Genomic DNA, 25,809 nt, shown 5'->3' with positions numbered 1-25,809 from the left:
AGAGGGGAGGAGGGGGTGAGTGTGTGTGCGTGCGTGTGTGTGTGTGTGTGTGTGTGAGAGAGAGAGAGAGAGAGAGAGAGAGATCCCTCAAGCATAGAAGCTTTGATCTCTTTCTTCACTTCACTGTGTGCGTCCGGACTCGAGCAAGACTGCTGACTCATCTTGTTATGTGTGTGTGTGTGTGTGTGTGTGTATTTCTATTAAAATGGGGGGGTGTGGTGGTTTCTCAGTTGAAAATGAAGTTAATCTTGTCATTTCTATGAGCAAAACTGGAGGCTGATTGAAGATGTCGCAGCCGTACAGTAGCACTTGTGACTTTCAAGATGATAGAAACTCAAAATAGTTTAAATTACATTTAATTGTTGTGAACATGTATGTTTGTGTGGATTTAGACAGACTGTTAGACTGTTAGTGTTATCTGGTCTAAGTTTCTGGGTCATCTGTTTTTTTGTTTGGATCTGTATTGTTACTTTGGTGTTTCCAGTACAGTAAATATCAGCGTCTTAGATTCATGTCTACACTTGGCACAGTTTACATTCATGAGCCACCAAACAAAAGACAGGCTGCAACCATATACTGTACCTGTTCACGTGTAATTACACCTCCTACAGCCACCTTTTTTTAAATTATTGCAGTCAGGTTCTTGCTCTTTCTTGAGGAGAATGAGTCAACAGTGGTTGTGTAGCACATGAATGTATGTGCAAAATTTCATGGGAGGATGTTTCAGTCTGTCAGAACCAAAGTGGCGGATGCTGCCAGTGCCAGTACGGCTAAAAATAACAGCACCTACTTTGTTTGCTTGGAGACACTGAACAAAAAATCTTCTAGAATGGACTGAACAGCACACATGGATGGTTTTAACAGAGTAGGAGTAATAAGTTTTATGTTTTTTTTTTTTTATTGTTTAAAGGCGCTGCAGTTTTTAATACGCCCTCTAATTATAAAAATGCAACCTTTGTCTGTCTGTTGTGGCGTCAGCAATTAGAGACAACATATGTCTTCTGCCACCTCAGTGGCTCACCTTGTAGTTTAATTACAATTCAAAACTTGCAGAACTCAGAGTCGAGTTCCCTGTCGGCTACGACATTGCAAACGACTCCAAAGTCAGAATTGCAACTCAGAGGAGCTTCGGTCACCTTTGTTTGCTGTAATCTCTAACTCTTCTGAGTGGCGCTTAAAAGGGATAGTTCATAATTTTGCTAAATTCATGCAAAACCGCTGATGTATGTTCCCGTCGGGGGCAGTTTTGTGGCAAGCAGTCTCTACATTTGCCTCGAAAACAACTCTGTCTCGTAATGTTCCGTTATTATCTCATAGCGTGGTGAATGTGCAGGTCACAACTTGTCCACGAGAGCGTTTTGGAGTTGTTGGATTGTGTATTTGATGAGGTTGATGAGGGAAACCAAGAAATCCCATTAGCCTCTGTAGCGTAGCTCTGAGCAGCTCGCGACTATGCTCCGCCGTTCTAAAAATAGCTTGCACCGACAATAAAGGTAACAAACCTACTCCTATGACCATAGGGATTATGACAATGGGCCAATTTGCTAAAATGTTGAACTATCCCTTTAAGCCTACATAAGCCCTGGTGCCTCTTCCGTGATGGGAAGCTGGTCATTCATCATTCATCACCAGATAGCCAAGTTGGGAACACAGTTTGCACATTTCCTCAGCGGATGAACTCATAAAGGCGAATGATGTCCATCCAGTAGGTTGAGGTCTGTAGCCAGCCAGCGGTTCCTGAACGATCTTTTAAGGTTGAGTGCTCAGGTTTGGTAACTCAGCCAAAACCTATAAAACTTTTATGCCTGTGTTGTGCCTTCATAATGGTGTGTCCTCTCCTTCTTTCTTCTTTCTTTTGTTCTTTCCTTTGTGTGCATCCAGGTGCTGATCTGCCGTAACTACATGGGCAACATGGACATGAATGAGATTGACCACTTCATGCCCATGCTGATGAAGAGGGAGGAAGAGGCCGAGATGACGCCGCTGGTCAGCCACGGCTCGGCTCACTTCATGTGGATCAAACACAGCAACCTTTACCGTATCCACTTTGAGCTCATGTCTGATAATAATGTGCTTTTTCCTGTGTGCCTCTCTGCTGTAGTAAACAGAAATCGGATTTGTACGAATTCACCTAGTGTAGTTTCCTAGAGTGAGTGTCTAAGAGTGTCACAACCTTCCCATCTGCTGAAGGGGGGCTCATTATCATATCTATAGAGAAATGAATAAATATGCAGAGACTTACAGCCTCTAATACTCACACCTGAAAGGCTTCTTTTCCTGAGTTGACTGCAGAGCCATAGGCAAACCCTGCACTTCAGCCTCTGAGCTTCTGTCTCAACACGTCATGTATCGCAGCCAGTTGAAAAATTGAACACAGAATCACTGTGATGTGTTATGCCCTGTATCTGCTCCTTTTTTCATGGCGAGATTGGGCAGTCAAACTTCCTTACACATTATTAATTCAGCATGAGATTGCGGTTGTGAGTAAGTGGTATTCCCACTGCACTGCATTAGACAACTGAGCTCTTTTACCTCCCCGTGGCCATGTTCTCAATTGCTTGCGAGTGTGATGCATTATGGTAACTTTTTTTTTTTTTTCCCGCTGCATTCTCATTCACAGCCACCCACAGTATGTAAAAGATGTTCACCACACATGTCTATGTCTAATCTGGTTCTGATTTAGATTGAAATAAGATAAATTAGATTTAGATGTTCATGTTTTTTAAGATCAGATTCTCTGTCTGTCTCCTGGAAATGTGCAGCTGCTTCTTAACCATCTTTTCCTCAGTGGTAGCGATGACCAAAAAGAACGCCAACGCTGCTCTGGTGTACTCCTTCCTTTACAAGATAGTCCAGGTTTGTATGTTTTTTGTTTTTTTTTGAGGCATGAGTCCAAATCCTTCAAAGAAAATTCAGACACATCTGTGCTTATTATAGGTGGCACAGTGGTGCAGTGGTAAGAATGGAGTGACCCTATAAACAATATGACTAATAAATTAATGAATAGTTCAAAAAGTTTGCGACTTCTGAAAGAGGTCGCAAACTTTTGGACAGAAGAAGATTGACTGTTCCAAGCTAAGATCAACTAAAATAAGCTAAATTAAGCTAAGATAAGCTGAGCTGGTGGCTGTAGCTTTATATTCACCACACACACTTTGAAATCCCCTTTGTTGGTCTCATCTAGCTTTTGGCACAAGAAGAAGTAAGCACATTTCAAACTGCTCTTGTAACTTTTAACAATGGGAGGGGGAAGTTGAATGCTGTCCCCCCGCTGTTTGTTTTGAAATGTGTTAACGTCCAACTGTCTGATTCAATGTTTGAAGGCTCCTCTAGAGCAACAATAAACAAACTGTCCAGATAGAAAAATGAAATGAAAGCGTTGCCTTTAGGCAAAGTTAGTTCATTTCCATTTGAACTCAGTAGTGAATCAATACGTAATGTAGCTGATGCATTGTTGTAATAGTTGCATGCTGTTTGGACAGTAATCAATCAATTATTAATTAAAGACATGTCTCTACCCATGTCTTTCTGAATCAGCAGAGATCTAACTACACGCTTTACAAAGAAACATATAAATAACTGGACGCATGTAGCTTTTTAAAATTGAATGTGCAGTGCTGTGTATCACAGTGTATGTATTCCTGTTTCCGTGTGCAGGTGTTTAAGGAGTACTTCAAGGAGCTTGAGGAGGAGAGCATCCGTGACAACTTTGTGACAGTGTACGAGCTGATGGACGAGGTGATGGACTTCGGCTTCCCTCAGACGACTGACAGCAAGATCCTACAAGAGTAAGAACATTATTACTATCTGTGATAATCCCCCATGCAAAAAAAAAGAAAGTCAATCAAATCTACTTATACTATTTAAACAATCTTCGGTCTGCATGGCACAAGTGCAGTCAGGGTGTGACCATGTCTTATATTTGAACAGTGGAAAGAAATGGCCACTGTGACAGATGCATTGTCCAAAAGGGGTTTGGACTTAATCTCTTAATTATTCCTGGGAGTGTTTTGGATGCAACATTCAATAAACCAGTCAAAGTGCCCTCTCCCGTTCCCTTTAAAAGCCAGGTTCACCTGCATCTTGGTTTATTGTTATGACAATGAATCCAGTGAACCAGTGAGTTCAGTCGAGCAGCATCATCAGCAGCAGCAGCTCTGTGAACTCTGAAGGGTGAAGACGGCGCTGAGTGAATCAATGTGCTGTGCAAGTGAAGTCACAGCAGCACACACCACTCACAGCATTAGAACATATCTCACGTTATTTGATAAAAGGTGTAAATACAGTAAATCGTTGATTCATTATGAAACTGTGGTGTAGGTGATCAGCGGAAACACTTTGGCGGATTTAATAGGTGGTATGAAAGAGCGCTTCTCTGCAGAAGACGCCTGTGACACATGGCATGGTGTTGTGTTGTGCAGCACGCTGTACAATACACCGCCTTCTGATGTTCTGTCTTGTCATGTTTCACTTGACTTATACCAGCATCAAAGTGCATTTTCAACTCGATCTGCTTGAGTGTAATAGACAGGAGCGTACAGTATGTTCTCTGTGCATCTGCCTATGTTGGTGCATATTACTCTCTTGACAAAGCAGCCTTAATAAGATAACAGTGACGTACAACACTGTGCAATCCCATGGCAAGCCCATGGATGCAGATGAACACAAGTCTATTTGTATTTAATCAACATGGAAGGTGGGTTGGACACTTGTGTTTCAGTACAACTTGATTGGCTAAACTTTACTCCAGATCTCCAGAATGAATTTCAGCCACTGGTTTTGCACCAGTTTCACCAGCTTTGACAAAACGTGAATGAGTTGTTATGTGTGTCTACACTGTGTTCTGGCATCTCAGGCTAGGACCAGTCTGACTGATGAAGGGATGATGGTACAAGGTTAAAGTTTCCAACTCTCAAAGGACATAATTGCTGCTCTCCAGTTCTGATTTTAATGCAGCCACATTAGCTCCAGTGGTACCTGTATCATCCATCAGCGATCGAAATGTGAGAGTTTTTCAGTGAGATAATAGCTTCATATTTTCTAATGTAAGTGACCAGCAGAGAGGGAATAAGAGCACATTATGATTCTGTGCAAAGTGCTATTGGCCTATTTGTTTTTGGGGCATTTTTCTTTCATTCAAGCGCAGCTGGTGACTAAAGCTATAATGAATGGTGGAGCTTTATTCAGTGAGTGAAATGAACTGAAACGACTACTATTCTTGGTCTCCACAAGTGTTTTGTGTTCTCGGTGTACATGGGGTTGTTTTGCTTTCTCTCCTCCTCTTGGCTCCTTTGAGAGCCGTTTGTTTTTCAGGAAACGGTTCAGCATTCACTTTAGAGCAAAGCCACAGTGACATGATGATCAGCTTTGTCTTTAATTAACACCGGGCTGTGTGTTTGAAACTTACACATTTGGGTTATTGTTATTGTCTTACATGTAATTTGGCTTTTCCTGCTCATGTGTGATGGATGTTTAATTTTCTGTAGCTGTTTGTGAACCAGGACTTGGCTGAGGTTCTGTGTATGTGTGTGTGAGTGTACAGTACAGTATGTGTGTGTGTGTGTGTGTGTGTGTGTGTGTGTGTGTGTGTGTGTGTGTTTGAGGCCTGAATAGGGCTGATAATTACCAGGCTCCTATTGGCACTCAAACACAATGACACCATCAGCTGGACACACTCGAGACTCTCAGACAGAAAAGCCCTGCTCTTCTTTTCTCCAAGGAGACACACAAATGTGTTGCCTCACCCTTGTGCATACACACACACAAACAATACACACACACACACACACACACACACACACACACACACACACACACACACACACACACACACACACACACACACACACACACACACACATTCACCGCATGTCTCTGTCTGCAGGGCAGGCTATTCCAGTTCTCTGACATTTTCATGCCCTGACCACCACAAAAACACTTCTTTTCTCTTCCATTATAACACTGCCTACCTGGTGAGAGTAGCAATGTGAGTTTGTGTGTGCGTGCATGCGTGTATGTGTGTGTGTGTGTGTGTGTAGGCGGATGCATGCAAGAAAGCACAACTGTACTGCACTGCAGGGATGCATATGCATGTGAAGGTGTTCATGTGTGTCGTCTTATAAACCTGTATGTGTGTGTGTTTGTTATGATTGCCATTGTTATGCTAATCTGTCAGTTTGCTGCCAACCCCGCTGCCGTATCGTTTCATTAGCATTTCTGAGGAGAATCAGGGCAAAACAGAACAAACAGCAAAGCAGCAAAACAACCCAACGTCGACCCCAAGCCCACTTGTCACCGCCTTTCATCTCCCCCAGCACTCCTCCTCAGACTCTGCTGTGTGTCAACATGCATCCAAGACCCTCTAGGTGGGAGGAACTGGGACAGAAAACCAGGGAGAGGATTTTGCCTCAATCTGTCAATCAATCTAAAAGTTGTTTATTGAGCACTTTTTGTTGTACAGTTGGACTGAAAACAACATGATCCCATTAGCGTTTGTGCAGTAAGTCTTTGATTGACCTCGGGGGTCACGGTTCTCGGCCTGTTCACTCAAAGAGGTCGTTCATTGTGATGAGCGGTCGTGTCACTCAACACACCATTGTATTGTACATCATGAGCATGACATCGTTACTACTGCATCTTCTCCTCTTTTTTTGTGGGTCGACAAATTCATGTGGAACATTGTGTCAGTATGTCGCCGACTCTGGGGAGGAGAGGATGAGGTGAGAGAGAAAACAGGAGAGGGAACAAGGGGGAGAGGAACTGGGTGTAAAGAGTGGATGAGAAATGCTCCAGAGATGTGTAGGTTGGATGTGAGGCTTTTATTTCTGCATACAATATTTCAGTTCAAGCAATCGGTTGAGTTGAAATCTAAGGTACCTGTTTGTTTCATGTCCTTGTGTGATTCTTAATCCTCTTCTCCACAGTAAGTGCATGCCATTAGTCATTAGCCCCAATTTGTTTATCACAAAGAGTCTTGAAATGCTTGTCACTGACTGAACAAATCAGTCATTTGTAAGGGAAATGACTTCTGGCTGTTTTTACTGAGTGCTATACAGAAACTCCATTAAATATAGATATATTTCATCTTTTGTTTGGTTTACACAGTCGCCTCTGCCAGTGCCAAGTGCCAAAAAACATCAGAAGTGTTTCTCCAACCGTTGCCCCCAATGGAACCAAAAAGAAACCCATGAAAATAAACTGTAGGAGAAAAAAAGAAAATATTTATCAATGTATTTTTTTATTTGACAAATGTGTGTGCATTCGTTTCATTGCAATTCAATGCTGTCATTTACAGACTCATTCCCTTCTTTACTCTCTATTTCACCAGCTCCCTCCACACACACAGACACACAGCATATCAGAGGAGAGAGAGGTTGACAGCTCGTCATGTTAATTGCAATAAAAGCTTTTTCCATGCGCAGCTATAAATCCCTTTGAAGCCAAAGATGGACAGACGTCGACCCCAGGCGCCTGAAAGCCAGGCCACAATATTCCATGAAGCCGTCGACTCAAGGGAAACAAATGTAGCTGAAATTGATTAAATACATAAATATAAACACGATAACACTAACGACGTATTTCATTGATTGCAGATCCAAAATTGGGAATAACTGTTTTGGACATTATATTCCAGGGAAAAAACTTGATTGGGTTGTGCTGTAGCTCTGCAGGAGAAACATAACGAGGCCAGTGAGAAATAAGCAGTGGTGGGGGGGCAGGTGTTTGGGTAAAAACAGGCCTGGTCACATGTTGTTTGTCTAAGTACGGCTCCCTTTCTATTCTCATGACAAGTCATTATGTCTCCCTGGACACAGACACTTGTGCACCAAGACACTAACAAAAAACCCAGTGCACAGTCTCAGTTTAAATCAATGGATGAATCAGCAGCAATGTATAATAGATTACATAGATCTGTGTTTTTTCGCAGTCAAGGCTAAATCTAATTAAATGTAGTGTAAGGCAAGTTAGTGATTCTAATGATATTTTTTTAAAGCAGCAAAAATCAATATTTTCATATTAACAATAGATCAAATGACCGGTCGTGTCATGTGTGTGGTTGCTTCTAGTGATAAACCCAGAGAGAATTATCACCAGACTCTGCAGCTCCCCAAAGCTTTATGGAGTGCTTGTTGGTTTTCTGTTCACTAGCTGCTCTGTCACAGACAAAGTAACACAACTAAGCAGGTTAATGTAGAAGAGAACATAGTATCTAAAGAGCAAGAAAATCAAAACACACAGAGGGTGAATATTAAGCTTTTAGTTTTAACCAGCAGTCATTTGTATAGTATCATTTTCCTAAATTAAAGATGTCTGTCATTTAATTAAAAACATGCAACTTTTGAAATAAAGTAATGTAATGGTCTTAGTTGCTTTATCTAAACCACACACAGAGGATTTTCCATCATCAAATGAATAAATACTGTAAATTAATAAATTAAATGAATACAAGTCCGATTTAATGAAAAAATGTGTTTATAACTCTTTATGAAAGGATAAATTATCATCATCAAAGCTCTTTTTGGCATCTCCTGGTGGCCCACAAACCTTTTTTAGGCACTTCAGGCCGGGATGTCATAAGCAAGACTTGATTGTGCCGCGTTATGTAAACAAACGCCATGTAAGTCACATTATTGTCTGGGCTGGAAGTCACAATGGGTTCATGTCAGTCTTCATTTTCTAATTATACCCCCATGAATAATCTTCGTACCACACAAGCTCCTTTAATCTGTTCACTCTAGAGTAGCTAATTAAGTTTAAGTCATGAGGTATGATTAATGCGAAGTATAAAAAAAATCGCATTGCTCAAGAGGGAGATTGGCTTCATGTTTCCATTTCCTGTTTAGATTCCTTTAAGTTAAGAGATTTTATGTTTCTTGGCCCTCTCCGCAGATGTTCAAAGGTGATTATGCTAGTGCACTACTGCTGCTGCTGCTTCATGTGTTTTCTGCAGACAGAAACATTTGGAAACAGTTTGACTCCTGCTGAAGCATCATCTCTGCACTTCTCTCTTTAAGGTACATCACCCAGCAAGGTCATAAATTAGAGGTCGGAGCTCCTCGACCTCCTGCCACCGTCACCAACGCTGTGTCTTGGCGGTCGGAGGGCATCAAGTACAGGAAGAACGAAGTTTTCATGGACGTCATCGAGTCCGTAAATCTACTGGTGAGGAGAAAAAGTTTATACAAAGTCATTGTTTCAGTCTGTATTTCATTTATCACCCCAGATTGTCCTATATACAGTATACAGTATATTTTATATTTACTGAAGCCTTCGTAGTATCAGGCATCTTGCATGTTAAAATAAAAGTTTTTATGGCTGCCGGTGGTCCTGTTACCATCCTGTTGGAAATGACTACGAATGCTTATCTCTAGTCTCACACTCAGATTTAATTGTGCAGCTTGGTGAAGTAGGTGTTGCTCAGAGACTTATCACACAGGTGCACCACACTGTAGAAAACGGCTGCAGCATGGTTTGTTGGTCTTTTATCAAAACCATTACATGGATATCCTCCATCACTCTCTGACCAGATGGGATGTATTAGTCTTAAGAAACATCTGAAGAGTCGTAAGAAATTATTTTCCCCAACACTGGTACAGTACAACCCATTATTACGCTGCTATTCACTGATACTCTACATCTTGTGCAGCTGCACAATGAGGCAATTAATTCACTTGATGTAAAGTAATAAATTGTGAGGAAATTAAACATCCAAAGACTAGAGATTTGCTCTGTGATTCCTGGATGGCACAGATTAGCAGCTACATCAGGCTGTGTTACTGTGACAGTTAAAGAAATTTCATTACATTATTAGTTCTTCAATCTATCCCATCATCATCATCCTCATCACTCATTTGTTCACCCATCTTCTCAAAACTAATGAACTTTCTGGAACAGTTGAGTTTGAAGTGTTCAGTGTGTGTGAGGCTAAGTGGTTGCGTCAGTGCTAAAATCTTCTCTGTCAAAACTCTGATGTGTTTTGACTCCTCCTATCACTTTTCCTCTTTCCTTGAATTGTATTGCTGGGGAAATGGTTTCTAATAGCAACAATCCTCTTCTATTTCGGTGGAGCATGTTGTAATATTTGGATTTCATGGTGTGGAGTTGGCACTTACCAACCAGTGTATTTAGGTTAAATTTAGTACATAAATTTACAAATTATTAAGATAAATCAGATTTTCTGCAAGATAGAATGCAAACCCAACAAATGAGATGTTTTTCAGTGTGCGATGTGATTGACAGAGTTTGAAGATGAAACAAATACTGTCAATGTTATAATTTGGCAGAAAAGTTAACATTTTTATATTATTTGCACACAGGATATACTGATATTCATGCCGGTAACACAATTTACCACCAACTACGTGCCTAGCCTACATGATAAACTGACATTAAACATTTTTATTTATTTAGTCATTTGCAAGTTTTGCTTTTGCCACACAGCCTGCATTAGCATTCATAGCCAACAGCTGTCTCAGGACACTTCTTTTCCTCTTTCCTACTAAAGGTAGCATGCTAACCAGCTAGTCCAGGCTGTTGCTTCCCCATAGTGACTCTACTCAAACGACGCATTACAAATAAAGACGACAATGAATCATCCAAACCAGCTCAAAACAAGAAAATACTGTATGTTCAGCGGCAGTAAAGGCATAACAAGGAGTCACTTTGAGAGCAGACGAGGACTCTTGCAGCAAAATAAACAGAGCACATTTGTATACATGAACATGGTGCTAAAAACAGGAATGACTTTCCTCTGTCCTTGAGCCAACACCTCACAAGGACAACACAGCATTAGACTGCTGGTTTTTATGAGTCAAATGGGAACTGACAAGTTGTATACGTTTAAAAACGGCTTTTTCCACTTCCTTTTTTGTGATCAGGGACTTTTAAAAAAAATATTTTCAGAGATCCTTTATCCTGTTTCTCAGCAGTGTCCCGCTTACATGTCTCTCGTTGCATGCTGGGAGTGTTTCAGAGTCTTGTCCCCTTGGTTTGTTTATATCTGTTGAAGGGCTGTTATAGGTATCAGTCGGTTTGTTTATGTCTGAGATTTTGTCCTACCACTGATCTGTGTTGTATCATAATTTAAATAAAGCGACTGAGAGTCCATGGGTTGAGCCGATCTGACTGTAAAGATGACATGGCGGGCCATGAGAAAATATTTCATAATGATCACAATGCTTTTCTTCCCGTAGGTGAACGCCAACGGCAGCGTCCTGCGCAGTGAAATAGTGGGCAGCATTAAGCTCAAAGTGGTGCTGTCGGGGATGCCTGAGCTCAGACTGGGCCTCAATGACAAAGTGCTGTTTGAAATCACAGGCAGTAAGTAACAGCCAGATCGTGTTCATATCTATTGAAGCATTTATGAGGTAGAAAAACAAAACTGTCTACAAAATCATGTAGAGAGAAGATTTCACCTCATATTCAGTACTGCATTTCATATTTCCCAGTCTGACATATTCAGATCTTTCTTTTTCTCTGTTTTACCATTATTGCAACTTTTAATTTGACTAAAAACTGTGCTTCATCACCACTAAATCCATAAAATCTGCTCATGAGATACAATAGTTTGAAAAAATATCTCAATATCTGATCTTTGATATCTTTTATATAAATTTCCATATTTTTCTAAAAACCTTTGTAAACACAGCTCTAGTTGATGGTTGTGCACTTGCTTTCTCACTCACTCCTCACCTCTCACTCACCCCCACTCCTCCACCCTCACCTCTTCTTGCCGCCTTAACCCTTCACTCCCTCAATCCCACACTCTGCTTAGCTTTCATCCTCCCTCATCTTACTTTTCCTCCACTTCTGCTTTCCCAATTTTTCCAATAACGTCTCCTGCTGCTACATCTCCCCATGCATATCCTTGTGCCTCCTCCTCCTCCTCCTCCTCTCCTTCTCTCTCTCTCTCTACCCCTCCACCCCCCACGGCTCTTTACTGAAGGGGAAAGGCTCCATCACTGTCTAGTCCTTTTGCCTCTGAGTTAATCCTCACCCCGGGCTACAGCCCTGCAGATGAAAGGTGAGGGTCTGTGAATATCCTGTATATGCAGCCCACAATTCCCCTGCTGTGGGTTGCAGTCTGGGAAATAACATATCCTCAGAAATAATGATCAGAAATAATGATCAAACAAACATGCCGACAGATACAGAAACACCCACACCCACACGCATACTCAAGTGTTGATACAAATATTAAAATGTTTTGCACTCTATGCTTCAGCAGTTCCACCTTTTACATATCATCTCCCAGTCATTTGATTATTAACATATTTGCATGATACGCACTTTTTATCACAGCTGGAGGCAGCTGAAACGAATGGGTATAAATCATTAAACACTGCCCTCTGCTGGCAGGAAATCAGAACTGTTACAAATTGAAAACTGCCATATTGAATTATATATCCCATTAAAAAAAAAAACAATTTTAGAGTCCCAAATTATCTCTCTTGTCTGTATAAAACTTTTTGTTGTTGTTAGTATTATGTTTTAACCAAAGAAGATAGAAAATAATCCTAAATTAAATTCAATATCTCTCAAAGAATTACTCAGACTGATAAAAAAAAGTGATATTTTTGGATAACTTGTTTTGTTTAAAGGAACTGGAGATGTGATTCTCTTTTGTTTTGGGGTTAGGATTAGTTTTGTTCACAATTTCGAAAAAAAGCAGAAACATTTCTGAGAAGAGAAACTGAGAGCATAACACGACTCTATTGTCGACATCTCACATCTCCCTGAAGTAACCCACACTACAGGTAAACATGGAGAAGGTTGAGGTTTGTGTCAACAGACAGACTGCAACTTAAAACAGGAACTGCTCATAAAACACAGAGCTAATTTTAGATATTTTCTGTTTGCAACCATGCAAAACAACAGGATGGAAAGCAAAGAAGATTTGCCACGAACAACTAATCAACTATCAAAATCGTGGCAGATTAATTAACTTTGTGAGTGGATAATCCACTTTTAGCTCTGCTGGCTCCATATCCTCTCTCTTCGACCTCCAAATGCTAAGAAATGTTAATTAAATTGTCCTTAGGCCACACAAAGCTCGACAAGACAAATACATTCACACAGTGTCACCAGAATGCTTGTTTCCTGTGCGACTTGGGTTTGTTTTTTTGTTTTTTTGCCTGGGCAGCATGAGACAGAAAACAGATTAGGTTCCTCTTGTCTGCTGCTGTGTATTAACAGCATGGAAACAGGTGAACGCAGCCCTTAAAGGTGAACCACAGGGGACAGAGCTGCATCTTCACTCCTCCCCTGACATGAACACACACACCTGCCTCTGCCCCTAAGGTCCCAGCAATGACAGAGAGCATCCCATTGACCTTTCTATCTTGTCTTGTCTTGATAACACTACACGCAAGTGAGTGTACAATGTAAGTGTACCGTGTGTGTGTGACATACAGAAATAGAGCAGCATTTCTAAAGGACTTCCCTGCTTTGCTTGGATGAGAGTGTTGTGCTCTCTCCAGACCTGACCTCAGCCAATCCCCATTCACGCTTGAGGAAGTGTCTCTTGAACACACACACACACACACACACACTGAAGCAAAATCAATACACATGCATGCATAAACCCATGCACACGCTCGAAAGAGAACAATGAACAGGGAAGCTGTAACAAATACACACATATATATATTGTGTGAGACAGGAAGCTACAACACACAACAAACAACACGCACTCTACACACACATTGTGTCAGACAGGTCCGGTCCAGAGCTGCATTCAGAGCAGGTGAACTGGGCCTTAGCTGACTGTTGAGTGGGGGATTTAGCTGAAGGCCCATAGGTCCACAGTCATTACAGTGGTTTTCCTCCACTCAGCACCCTCCATTACCCACAGAGGAGGAGAGCATTGAACTTTTCTGCAGCCGACCACAAACAGATACCACCATTAAAGAGGTCGTGCCTTTAACTGCCTATTGCAGCAGCAGCAGCAGCAGCAGCAGCAGCAGCAGCAGCAGCAGCAGCCCTGCATCTCTCGCTCCACCCTTGAGGGGGGAGTTGTCAGGAAAAGTCTGATTTTGTTAACAAGGAAAACGCTCCAGTCAACACAATCTGCTGCTTTTCAGCCTCTGTAGGACTCATGCAGCATGGGAGATATGGGTGGAGAGCTTTTCTCTGATGATCACAACTCTCATGCTAGAGCTGGATTAGTTTGATGATTCTTTTTTTTTCCACTATTTTCTCAATTTCAAACATTTTAAAGATTTTTTTCAGACTGTTTCAGATCTTTACTGTATCCTTGCACACTTTTTATTGCAAGTTCCTCTTTCTTCTATTTTCCTATATTTAGGTATTGTATCTGTCGTTATTGTTTCTGACTGTGATCATAAGCCATTACCTTCCATTAGGACCTAATGTATCCAGTCACGACAGCTTAGTATTTATTGTATGTATTCACTGCACTTTAACTTTGTATATTGATGCTGTTTCTATTGATTGCATTTTAATATTGTTGATATTTAATATTTGAATTCCTTACATTCAGACGTGTGGGAAAGTGATTGGTTTGTGTCACACAGCCTCTCCTATTTAAGATGGCTTCCTGTGTTGGCACAAACATTTGCTTGAAAAAGGTCTAGTACAGAAACGTCGCAATAAATTCTGCAAGTTGGCTATGTGTGCGGGAACTCTTCTTTGTTTAAACATTTTTAAGATAAAATGACCCATTGATTAGTTGAAAAAGGAAATGAACAGTTTATTAAGCAATGGAAATACAAGTGAGCTGCCAATAATAAGTCATCTTCGATCATTTCCGGTGATTATCTTCTCTGTGAATGTCAGTTTACAGGGAGAGATTAATTACATAAACAGCTGTGTACATTTGCAGTCACATGACTGATGATACATTTGGCAAAAACACTCTGCTTATAGGTGCAATAACCCATAATAAAGTCATACATCAGTGTAGTAGATGGATTAATTCCACAAACAATAAATAAAAAGCTTTTGACAATAAATCAAATTGGCTTCTTTTTGGCAGAGAATTGAAAAAAAAACAAAAGACAAATTCTCCTTAAATACAGACTTGTATTGAATATTTCAGTTACAGATGTGTGTTTTTTGTTTGTGGGCGATAGTTCAATAGTAATTTATCGTTATTTATTTCCTTGTGTGTCTGTGTGTTAGTGTTAGCTGGGGGTGGATTTGTGAGGCAGCTGAATGGGCCTCACCAGGGGAGAAGATGATGGCAGCATGTTTTGAAGGCAATCTGTGCGTGTGTGTGTTTGTGTGTGTGTGTGTGTGTGTGTGTGTGTGTGTGTGTGTGTGTGTGTGTGTGTGTGTGTGTGTGTGTGTGTGTGTGTGTGTGTGTGTGTGGCAGCTAAATAATAGTTCAGTGGGGGGACGAGATGAGGGCAGATAGATGTGGTAGCATACTGCGCGTACAGTGTGCATGTGCGCGTGAGTGTGCGTGTGTCTGTGTGTGAGTGACGGAGTGAATGTTTGTCAGTCATCATTACCTTGACCTTGATTTCCCCCAAGGCTGCGTGGAAAGCTCTCAATCTTTGTGTGTGTATTGTTTGTATGTGTGTGTGTGTGTGTGTGTCAGGGGAGAAGAGTAAGACAGTGGAGCTGGAGGATGTGAAGTTCCATCAGTGTGTCCGTCTGTCACGCTTCGAGAACGACCGCACCATTTCTTTCATCCCACCTGATGGCGAGAGCGAGCTCATGTCCTACCGCCTTAACACTACAGTGAGTAGGACACACATAAACTCACACACACACACACATTCACACATACTCACTCACACCACCTGCAAACCTGCAAGAGCCGCCACCAAGAACACACTCTTCTCCTCATAAAACATCACTAGAATATTTACCATCATAAAACCCTTATCCTTTATCCTGCTCAGCTCTGCCTTCACAAGACATATCATGGAACAGTGTGATGTGCATTTATGTTATAGTCCAGAGACAGACTAATAGATAAAACTGGAGATCTATTTCATAGAGATTGTTTGCAGGTCTGCAGTAATTGTAGTAAACAAATGGGTTTACTGTATGTGCTACACTTTATGTTCTTTAGTTTTCCTACTTTCTTTTGTATGTTATCATCTATGAAATTTCATTAAAGTTGTTCATCCTTCCTGGGTACAGATCCCTGATAGTTCGTAAAGTAGCTACAGTATAATATGATTTATATTTTCATAATAATTTCAATTAAATTTCAGTTTGTTTGGTAGAGCGCCAAATCATAGCACACAGTATGTCAGGGCATTTTACAGGGTAACAACAACAACAGTGTATGAAATGACAGTGCTTTGCTATGAACCTGTGGAGAATTATCACCGGTATCTGCAGCTCCACCGTCGGCTTTATGGAGCTTTACATTGAGTTTCAGCTCAGCTTGTCTGGTCCGCTGGAGACTGAATATCACAACCTGCATTTTCCATGTGACCAGAAACACTGGATGTGTTGATAAGCAACTGTTACCACATCAGTTTTTAATGATATGTCTATGTTTTCAATTTCTCTTATGTATAAAAAAAAAGCTGTCATTGTAGGATTAAGGCAAGGAAAGGCAAGGCATCTTTACTTATATAACGCATTTCATACCAAGGCAACTCAATGTGCTTTACATAAAGACAAAACATTTAAAAAAGAACAGCATAAAAACAAACATTTTTTAAATAATGAAAAAAATTGTAAACATTGAACAGAGTTAAAAGCAAGAGCAAAGAAGAATTAAAAAAGTAGAGAGAGAAAAGAAAATAGATAAAGTTTAAAGTTCTTAAAAAGAGTTCAGCCATAAGCACATGAAAAGAGAAAAGTACAAATACCTCCCAATTATCATGAAGTCTATCTTTGAAAATATTGTTCCACATTTGCATAAAAAATATAATGTTCAGTGGTTTGACTGGTTACTGGTGATGTGTTTATAACAAATGTAGTGGTTGGTTGTGGTCACCATGATAACAGCTAGAATAGTTCAGAAGTAAATGTACAGTATAGTAATGGTAGTAGCCTAAGAAGTAGTGGTAATATGATTATTAGTAATGATATTTGTATAATAGAGGATGATTCAGGTTGGTAGTAGTGATTGTTGTTGTGCTGATGCCTGCGGCGGTGGACGCCTGAGAGTCATGATAAAAGTCACGTCACTGTGGTGATGTGTGTTGTGTTGATGCACTTCAGCTCGATTCCCACCCCTCTGACCTTGGCCCACCTCCTCCCACCTCCCTCTCTCTCTGACAGGTGAAGCCTCTCATATGGATCGAGAGTGTGATCGAGAAGTTCTCTCACAGCCGTGTGGAGATCAAGGTGAAGGTAATGATGAGTGACACACAAACACAAACACACACATACAGCACAGAGGACCATGCCCTTATTCACTGAAACATATTTATTATTTATGACACAGGCAACTCAGGTGTATCACAGCTTACTGTCTGTGTGATGCAGCGACGGCCACACACACACACTCACACTCAAAATAACAAAGCTGCACATTGCATGAGGTTATGAATTTGAAAAACCTTCGTTCTCCTCTGTTGCGACGGCCTCAGGTTTCATTTTTAGCTCTGTCCTCTGTCGCCCCCCGCAGGCTCGGAGTCAGTTCAAGAGCCGGTCCTCTGCCAACAACGTGGCCATTCTGGTGCCAGTGCCCAGCGATGCTGACTCACCCAAGTTCAAGACCAGCACGGGCAGCGCCAAGTGGGTGCCCGAGAAGAGCGTGGTGCAGTGGAACATCAAATCTTTCCCTGTGAGTGAACCCGAAGTACATTTAGTACATTGTGCAGCGCTGTCATGTTCCATCTCCATCAGGCTCTAAAGGCAGGAACATGATACAGCACATCCACATGAGCCTGAGACGGATCCACTGTTGATAATGAAGTCATGTTGTGACTCCAACAGATATTAGCGAGCGACAGTCATTCATCACGTTCATGATCAATCTACACACGTACACTGCAAAAACTCAAACTCTTAAGAATATTTGTCTTATTTCTAGTCAAAACAAATCTCAAGAAGCCTCATTATACTTAAAATAAGACTCATTACATTTTTAAAAAGTAGCTTGTTTTTAGACACTTTTTACTAGAAAAATCTGGGCAAGTTTTTCTTTCTTATTACAAGCACAAAAAACTTACTTTCACTGGCAGATTTTTCTAGTTATTTCAAGTGAAAATGATGTAAAAACAAGATCATTTTTAGGTATTTTAAGTGGAAAGGGATTAGTTTTGAGCAGAAATTTGACATTTTGACAAGAAATAAGACAAATATTCTTGGAAAGATTTTGAGTTTTTGCAGTGTATACACACACATTAACGTTTGAGTGCCAGTCTCTGCTATCACCAAAATAAAAGTTCCTCAAAAGGAAATGTCAGAGTGCCTTTTTAAAAAAAAAAGAAAAAAAGCTCATAGACCATTAATTCACCTTAGATCCCTTTATCTGCCAGGTTCTGATATCTGCTCAGTAATTCATTACACCTTCAGCCTGTCAGGGAGGGTTAAGAGCTGCCATTACTGGTGACACGTTGTTATGCTGTGGAACATTTTTCTCTGCAGCTGTCGACCTTTGAATGCTGTAAAATTACATATTCTCACAGGAAATCCCTGTTTACTTGTAATGTTTAATGCTGTTAATGAGGAAACAAACATAACGCAGCGGTTTGTTGTGATAAGAGAGATAAAAAAATAAAAAAACTCTAATCGATCCTCCTTCAGCTCAGTCCATTTATTTTCAGTGCCACCCTTCCTTAACAGGGGAGTGTATTCAAACTTCGATTTACACTTAACTGCGGTTGAGTTAAGGATTTTTTAGTGTGCAATTATCAGTTAATTTAGTTTTTCAGTCAGTTCGACGCTCTGAAATCCTATTTTCTCAAACAGCTTCTTGCTATGAGGGGCATCGTCCACACACAATACTCTGCCAATGTCACAGCCGTTGTCATGGTGAGAGTCTGTTTTTGTCTCAGCTGGAAACAGGTGATGTCAGACACCTACAACCTTTGAAAACAATCAGGAAAAACTAGTGGGTCATTTGCTTTTATTACCAAGCCACTATCAGTCAGAAGAACTAATAAAACCACACCCACACTTCCTAACTTTGTTTGTTGTTCATTCAGTCCTGATTTTTTTTTTTTTTTTTTTTTTTACTGTTGGAGAGGAAAAAGAGGTTTGCAGCCAAAGTTTCATGGATTTTAAAGGTGAAAACAGTAGAAACTTGGAGTAAATCACTGCAGTCACAACCAGCGTATGCCAAGGTCCCAGAAAACCACAAATAAGTGTACAGAGTATCTGCACACATGGATCTGATGCAAGTTTCAGTATTTTTTATATATTTTTTTCCTTTTTTGCACACTTAAAGGTGAAAACAGTAACCGATTTCCAGTAAGTAAAACCAAAGGACAAACTTACAAACCCAGCGTTCAGATGATGTTTTGCACAATATTGCTGATGTTAAGAATGATTAACTGTGTTTATGTTTTTATAGCCTAGATATGCTTTGCAATTGCTGAAAATCCCATAAATGGACATGATATGATTCACCTTGTTGTGCATGGGAGTTGTCTCATTTTTAGTATATGTGTTACTGAAATAACATGGGAGTTATATTATCTCATGTTGCCATGAATATAAAGTTTGTTTTGATTTTGTGCAAAACATCCGTGCGTTAATTGGAGTTTGATGCCTGAGAGCAGAATAAATTAAACAAATAAAATTATCAAATGTTTTAATCTTTATTACTGAAACAACTTCTCCTCTATTTCCCTGTGTGTGCAGGGTGGGAAGGAGTACGTCATGCGGGCGCACTTTGGCCTCCCCAGCGTGGAGAGCGATGAACTGGAGGGGAAGAGACCAATCACAGTCAACTTTGAGATCCCTTATTTTACTGTGTCTGGAATTCAGGTTAGACCCTTTAAAATAAATAAAAATCCCATTTCCTTGTTTAACCACAGTTTGAACAATGCACAGGTTCACATTCACACATGATGACTGCACCATGAGCTGGTACTAATACTAGACCAAATACGTAACTTATTAAGTCCTGTCACATCCCTGCAGAATCCTGTTGTTTAGATTCACCTTGTTCACTTTGTCCCGGCTCAGGGAGTAAATGTTAACAATGGCACAGAACCACAAATTGATCATGACAAATAATATATAGGCTATGCTGCATGAAATAAATATTTAGTTTTACAGCTGATCCCCACCTCAGTGTAACTTGCCCTGCGACCATGGATCTCCAAAATGAAAACACTTTAAAATTCACTTTCACTCATGCCATTATCGATTTCTAAAGAAGCTATTTGTGCCTTTTCTCTCCTGCTGAATGTGGCTTTTTGCTGAGAGCGGCTCATGATGATGATGATGATGATGATGATGATGATGGTGGTCGTCACTTCACAAGAGCTTCTGTCAATATTGTCCTTATAATACAACAGGTCATAATATAAAATAGGCTTTCTGAGCTGCAAAAGGCTTTCAGGGCAGATTGGAGGCTAGATTGAATCGCTTTGAGAAAATGGGCTAGCTGGCTAGCATGCTAACTCTAGTAGAAGAAAAGATACATAGAGACTCATTATTTCTTTTAGACTGGAAAGTAAGTTGGTTTTCACTGGACAACAATAAGCTGCTGGGAGCACATAGGCTACAGCAGATGTGTGTGTTTGTGTATCAGTGAGTAACATAACTGTCTTTAATCTGCCTCTGTTCCTCAGGTGCGTTACCTAAAAATCATCGAGAAGAGCGGTTACCAGGCGTTACCGTGGGTGCGCTACATTACACAAAGTGGAGGTGAGTAAATAACTCACACAACGCACACACTGTGAATATGGGATTGAATTGAGACAGTGATGAACCAATCCAATGTCTTCTTTCTATCAAAAACGGTACTATTTCTTCGTTGGATTCAGACTATGAATCAACCCTCTCAATAGATGGAGCCCATTGTGATTGTGAAAGACAATAATATGGATATATGGATATGAATTACATGTCATTTGGACCGGTCAAATCCAGTGGATCGGACCACTGCATCCTTAGATTGAAAGCATTAATCAGCTCACACTCACACATCACCCCTCACACAATACAAGCTAGAAGCATATAGGAACTGTTTTGGAAAGCATTTTAGTAGATATACTGTATGTATAGAGTGTCCAAGTTTGTGCTTTGTAAAAGCAGGATGGTTTCTGGTCTGAAGCCGTCAGAGGTTACCCTGAGGTTAAACTTGATGTTTTCCTGGTGAGAGCAGAGTCAGAATCAGTCTTTCTTCATCACTATTCAGCGTGTGCCCCAGGAATGAACCCAGCTGTGTAACATCCATCATATCCATTACCTGGCTCTATCACCATGAACCATGGCCTCGGGGGCTCGGAGTGACACCACACAGGATGCCAGGGATGGAAAAACTTTACAGGGCTGCTGGGGCTGCTGGCTTGTTGTGGTGCTGAACTCTTTGCTCTCTGGGCCGGGGTACGGTGTTTGTTTGTCCATATTTGAGCAGGGGCTACTGTAAAGTGAGGGAAAACGACAGCTGGATTTGTTTAGCAGAGCTTAGCACCTGGGGGTCTCTTTAGATTGAATCGCTGCCCTGGGAATTAATCCAAGTGCATCACATTTGTCAAAGTGGAGAGGGTGACACCAGAGGAGACGACAACCAAGACGTGATTCAGTGTTTGTGAGCTTTGAACTTGTGACTTGACCTTTTGAAATATATCGACATGTATAAGAAGCAGGATTTTAACCCAAACACGTGCGTGGGTGTCGGCACAGATCGCTGCATATCGCCACATTAAAGCTACAGTATATTGATGAGACTGCAGCAGAAATCCCTCTCAGTGCCTCACTTGTTTCAATGGGGGGCAAATGGAAATGATATGGAGATGGAGCCCAGTGTCTCTCCACTGAACCACTGCCAGAAACCCCTTAAGTTTCATACCTGCCTATACACCCCAGGAATGAACCTTATACCCCCGTTATACATGAATCATATCCATTACCTGGCCGTGTCAGGTACGAGTCAGGTGCTGCGGAGAGGGTGAATGATGCCAGCGAGTGTCAGGAGGCTCCCAGGGTGGCACTCAGCAAACGCCAAGGTTACTGTCGCCAGCAAGGAGGCAAAAGAGAGAAAGAGAGAGAGGAAGGAAGGAAAGAAGGAGGGAGAAGGACAAAAGATGAGAACGAGCGAGAGAGAACGAAGAGTGATGAAGTTGGGGCGACTGGAGAGGAGGCTATCATCTTTCTCTTACTGTTACCATCAGCAACACAGCGAGGGAAGGAGACAGAGAGAGAGAGAGAGAGAGGGAGGGAGGACGGGTGACGATCACATTTCACTCAGCGCTACACACAGACACACTCACACTGATTAAACAAAACCCTGATACTGTAGACCCGACCGTGCTGACTTATTAATGAGTGATGAACAGGCATTTAGCCGTCGACACCGTCACCGGTCAGAATATGATGAGGCAACATCACACTCTGAACATGATAGACTGACATTAGCAAGAGAAGTGTTTGATTGATGATTGATAATATGCTCATAATTGGAAGCAAAATTAATATCCTTATATGTAGCTATGTATTTGTTTAACATCTGAATCCAAACCTGTGGATTTTAATCTGCTCCTACAGCAGCCTGCATGCGCTCCTCTGGGTGCAGCTTTTTGACAAGACTGCTGGGATTTGTGGCCATTAACGCACAAGAAAATGAGTCTCTCAGTCTGTAATCAGTCTTTGTGGAAAAAAAAAAGACGTATTCCTGGGGTGTACTATTCAGTTTCAAAGCCAAATTGGCATCCACTACAGAACCAGAGTGGCTATTAGAAACAAAATGCTCTGAACCCCTCGACTCATTCGGGGACCCGCCACCTCCTCTGTTGAGCCACGACATTTAACCTGGGAGGTTAAACGCCATTTGTTAATGGCCGCTAAAACCAAACCAAGTGAGTCAACAGCACTATTCGACATAATCATCCTCAACTCGACATTTGGAGTAAAACGACTGTGTGAGAGGCTTCGATCCGAGGCTGCATCTGTTAGTTTGTGTGTGTGTTTGTGTGTTATCACAAAAGTCCAGTGTGATTTCCAGTGAGGCGTTTCTTACATGGATGCTGAGGCTTCACCTCAGCTCTCTGTGGACCGTGCTTTGAGTGGTGCTGTCATGTCGAAACAGGAGCTGAGTTGCTCCTCCAAATTGTTGCTACAAAGTTGGAAACAGGGAATTGTCAAAATGCACTTTTTATGTTCACAGAAACTACAAAAATGCTTGTCTTTATATTTTTGTCTGTATCGAGTTACGTGTTGTTGAATAACCTTGGACAGTGTGATAACTCAGTATGTCTGATTTTGTTAATTGAAGACTGCTGTATTACTAATGCTGACAGCCATAAAGGATCATTTTCTTTTGGAGAGACTCTCCAGACTCTACAACTTAAGTAAATTATTGTATTAAATATTGGTAATATGATTTAGTAGAGTGGCACTACAGCTAGTATTAGTGCAAATCTTGTTTAGGGATTTAATGGGGCTTATATTGGCAGTGATGTGATGTGCAAGGGTGATGAGTGGAAGAAAGCTGAGTGTTAATGCTCTGCTGTTACATTTCTTGGCAGATTACCAGCTCCGGACAAACTAAAGGGCACAGATGCTGCTAGACGAATGGAGATTTTCTCTCTCTCTGTGTCTGTCTTCCTCTCCTCTCCTCTCCTCTCCTCTCGTCTACATCGGACCTCAGAGGACAAGTGCAGAAGGAGGACACGTGAACATTTTTCTCCCCTCTGAGCAGAGACAAGACATCCCCCCCCCCCCCCGAAGGACTCGCTCAGCTCAGACAAAGACTGCTTCTTCACCTCTGACCTGTGATTCTTTAAGGGTTCCTCAGGACTGCAATGAAACGTTTTAATATGTGAATAATGAACTGGTAACTTTGTGACACGTTGTCTGATCTGGCAAGCTCCCACTTCCTCACTTTTGATGTGATGCCACTCGAGGTCAATTTAGAGAAGAATTCGGGAAACAAAACATTATTTTTTAATGTACTTTTCCTCAGAAAGACAGAAAGAAAGAAGAAACCACTCAAATATAGAACTGAATGAAACCTGAACTCTTTTTTTTCTGGATGGGTTATTGTCAGTTTTTTTTATTCACAAAGGACCAAGAGGATGATGATCAAAAGTGTGCCATGTACTGCAGCTGAAAGATTTTTCTTTTTCTTTTAACCGCTCTCCACCACATCCTGACAAATCTCTGTGCGCATTTAACTATAAAGGTTTACTCCTTAGCATCCACTTTATTGCCCACACACTCGTTGTTACCCAGTTGTTAATCCTCATCCCTTCAAAGGCATATATCAGAAGCTCTATAACACACATTCATTGCCTGTGTGTCATCACCTTTAGCACTGTGAACATAATCCCCAGTGCACTGAAACTAACACCAGCGACCAGATCAATGACTAATAAGGCACAATATTGTTAGAGGCGTTGGCAGTGTAACGCAATATTGTCGACACACTCCCACGGGGCCCGTAACCTTGTCCTTGTGTTTCGAAATCAGCCTGCAGCTCCAAGGCAGAGACTGAAGGAATGAGAACAGTGCAGACATTTTTTTGTCATGTTATCTGTTGTTTATACTGTACTAGTTGGTCTCCAGTGGAAAATGCTTCTGAAGGGCAGGAGGGGGGGGATGGGGCAAAGGTAAAATAACCTGAAGGGATTTCTTTTTCTTTCCAGAATCTTGGAGTATTGACAGTATGTTGAGGTGATTTTTCATGAATTTTCTTTTTTTTTATTATTATATATAAATATATATGTATGTATGTCGACCTCTATGGGCCTCTGTTCATCTTAAAGCAGTTTGTGGTGTAATTCACTCCCTCTGTTGTGCATGCATTGCACCACATCAGTTCGGCTGCACTGCCAAAAGAGAAGAGAGTCCTGAGTCATTTTATTGCATCGCTGCTGTTACGGAACAAAAAAAAATGTCTATGTCTGTTACAATCAGTCCATTCTCCTGTGTGCGACATTTTTCAGACACCAACAAGGGTTTTTAATAAGTGTGTGTGTGTGTTATTGTGTGTTTTCATTAATTTATCAACTACTGTTTGTCCATAGCAAGCAAAAGGGATATATTTGGAAATAAACAATTTTTTGTACCGTGTTTTGAAATACAGTTGTTGTTTTTAAGGTAAATAGGTAATTCCTGTATCAACAATCTGAAATACCGGACAGACCCCAAATATCACATATAGCAACATAAAATAGACAAAACAAATATTCCAAATTGAAGCTATAAGCCTGTTTTGACTATCTAAAAGAAATAATTGGGAAACTCATTGGATGTTTAACTTTGCATAATAGGAAACAGGTGTACAAAGTTGAAATGTGCTTCCAGTATCTTCCAGTATCTTTAAAACCAACTAATGCACAGAGGACAGTTATGAAATGTTGATGTGTTTGACTTTCATGCTCCTTGATAGGCAGTCTTTAAATTTTATGTATCCTACTGTTTATATAGCCATTAATGTAAAGTCTCAATCAAGTTGAGTGTCTAAATCCACAGTTGCAGGAGTCCTGCAGGGTCGTACAGTAGCAGCACAGACCAGATCACAGTGCAAGTGGTAAAAGCAGATTAGAGACCAAACTAAACTTTTGACGTATAGCACATGCAAGTACATTAGAAATACATAGATATGGGTAGAAAAACACTTTACAAGTAAAATGAACTTGACATATAGTGCTGTTTTGGGGAATATATAAAAGATTTTCATTTGGACCTTCAGTCAGCGCAGAGCACATTCTGTTTGGTTCATGTTCTTTGTTTTTAGATACTCTCGCTATCTTA

The 25,809-nt window shown here is 40.9% G+C and overlaps 1 protein-coding gene across 1 annotated transcript in view; it reads left to right on the top strand.

The window, feature by feature from the left end:
- ap1m3 (adaptor related protein complex 1 subunit mu 3) overlaps positions 1-25,125 on the top strand; it is a 30,900-nt gene extending 5,775 nt beyond the window's left edge. Inside the window, exons 2-12 of the mRNA XM_085774951.1 lie at positions 1,882-2,038; positions 2,789-2,856; positions 3,658-3,788; positions 9,015-9,162; positions 11,193-11,319; positions 15,563-15,705; positions 17,212-17,283; positions 17,561-17,719; positions 19,744-19,869; positions 20,682-20,757; positions 23,580-25,125. Coding sequence (XP_085631077.1) covers positions 1,882-2,038; positions 2,789-2,856; positions 3,658-3,788; positions 9,015-9,162; positions 11,193-11,319; positions 15,563-15,705; positions 17,212-17,283; positions 17,561-17,719; positions 19,744-19,869; positions 20,682-20,757; positions 23,580-23,602 — 1,230 coding nt within the window. The 3' untranslated portion in view covers positions 23,603-25,125. The remainder of the gene's footprint in view (positions 1-1,881; positions 2,039-2,788; positions 2,857-3,657; positions 3,789-9,014; positions 9,163-11,192; positions 11,320-15,562; positions 15,706-17,211; positions 17,284-17,560; positions 17,720-19,743; positions 19,870-20,681; positions 20,758-23,579) is intronic.
- Positions 25,126-25,809: the final 684 nt, after the last annotated feature.

The sequence above is a fragment of the Trachurus japonicus genome, chromosome 4 (genome assembly GCF_045865225.1).
Source record: "Trachurus japonicus isolate A0001 chromosome 4, Traja_1.0".
Taxonomy (NCBI): Eukaryota; Metazoa; Chordata; class Actinopteri; order Carangiformes; family Carangidae; genus Trachurus; species Trachurus japonicus.
This window is presented reverse-complemented; position numbering and strand designations above follow the sequence as displayed.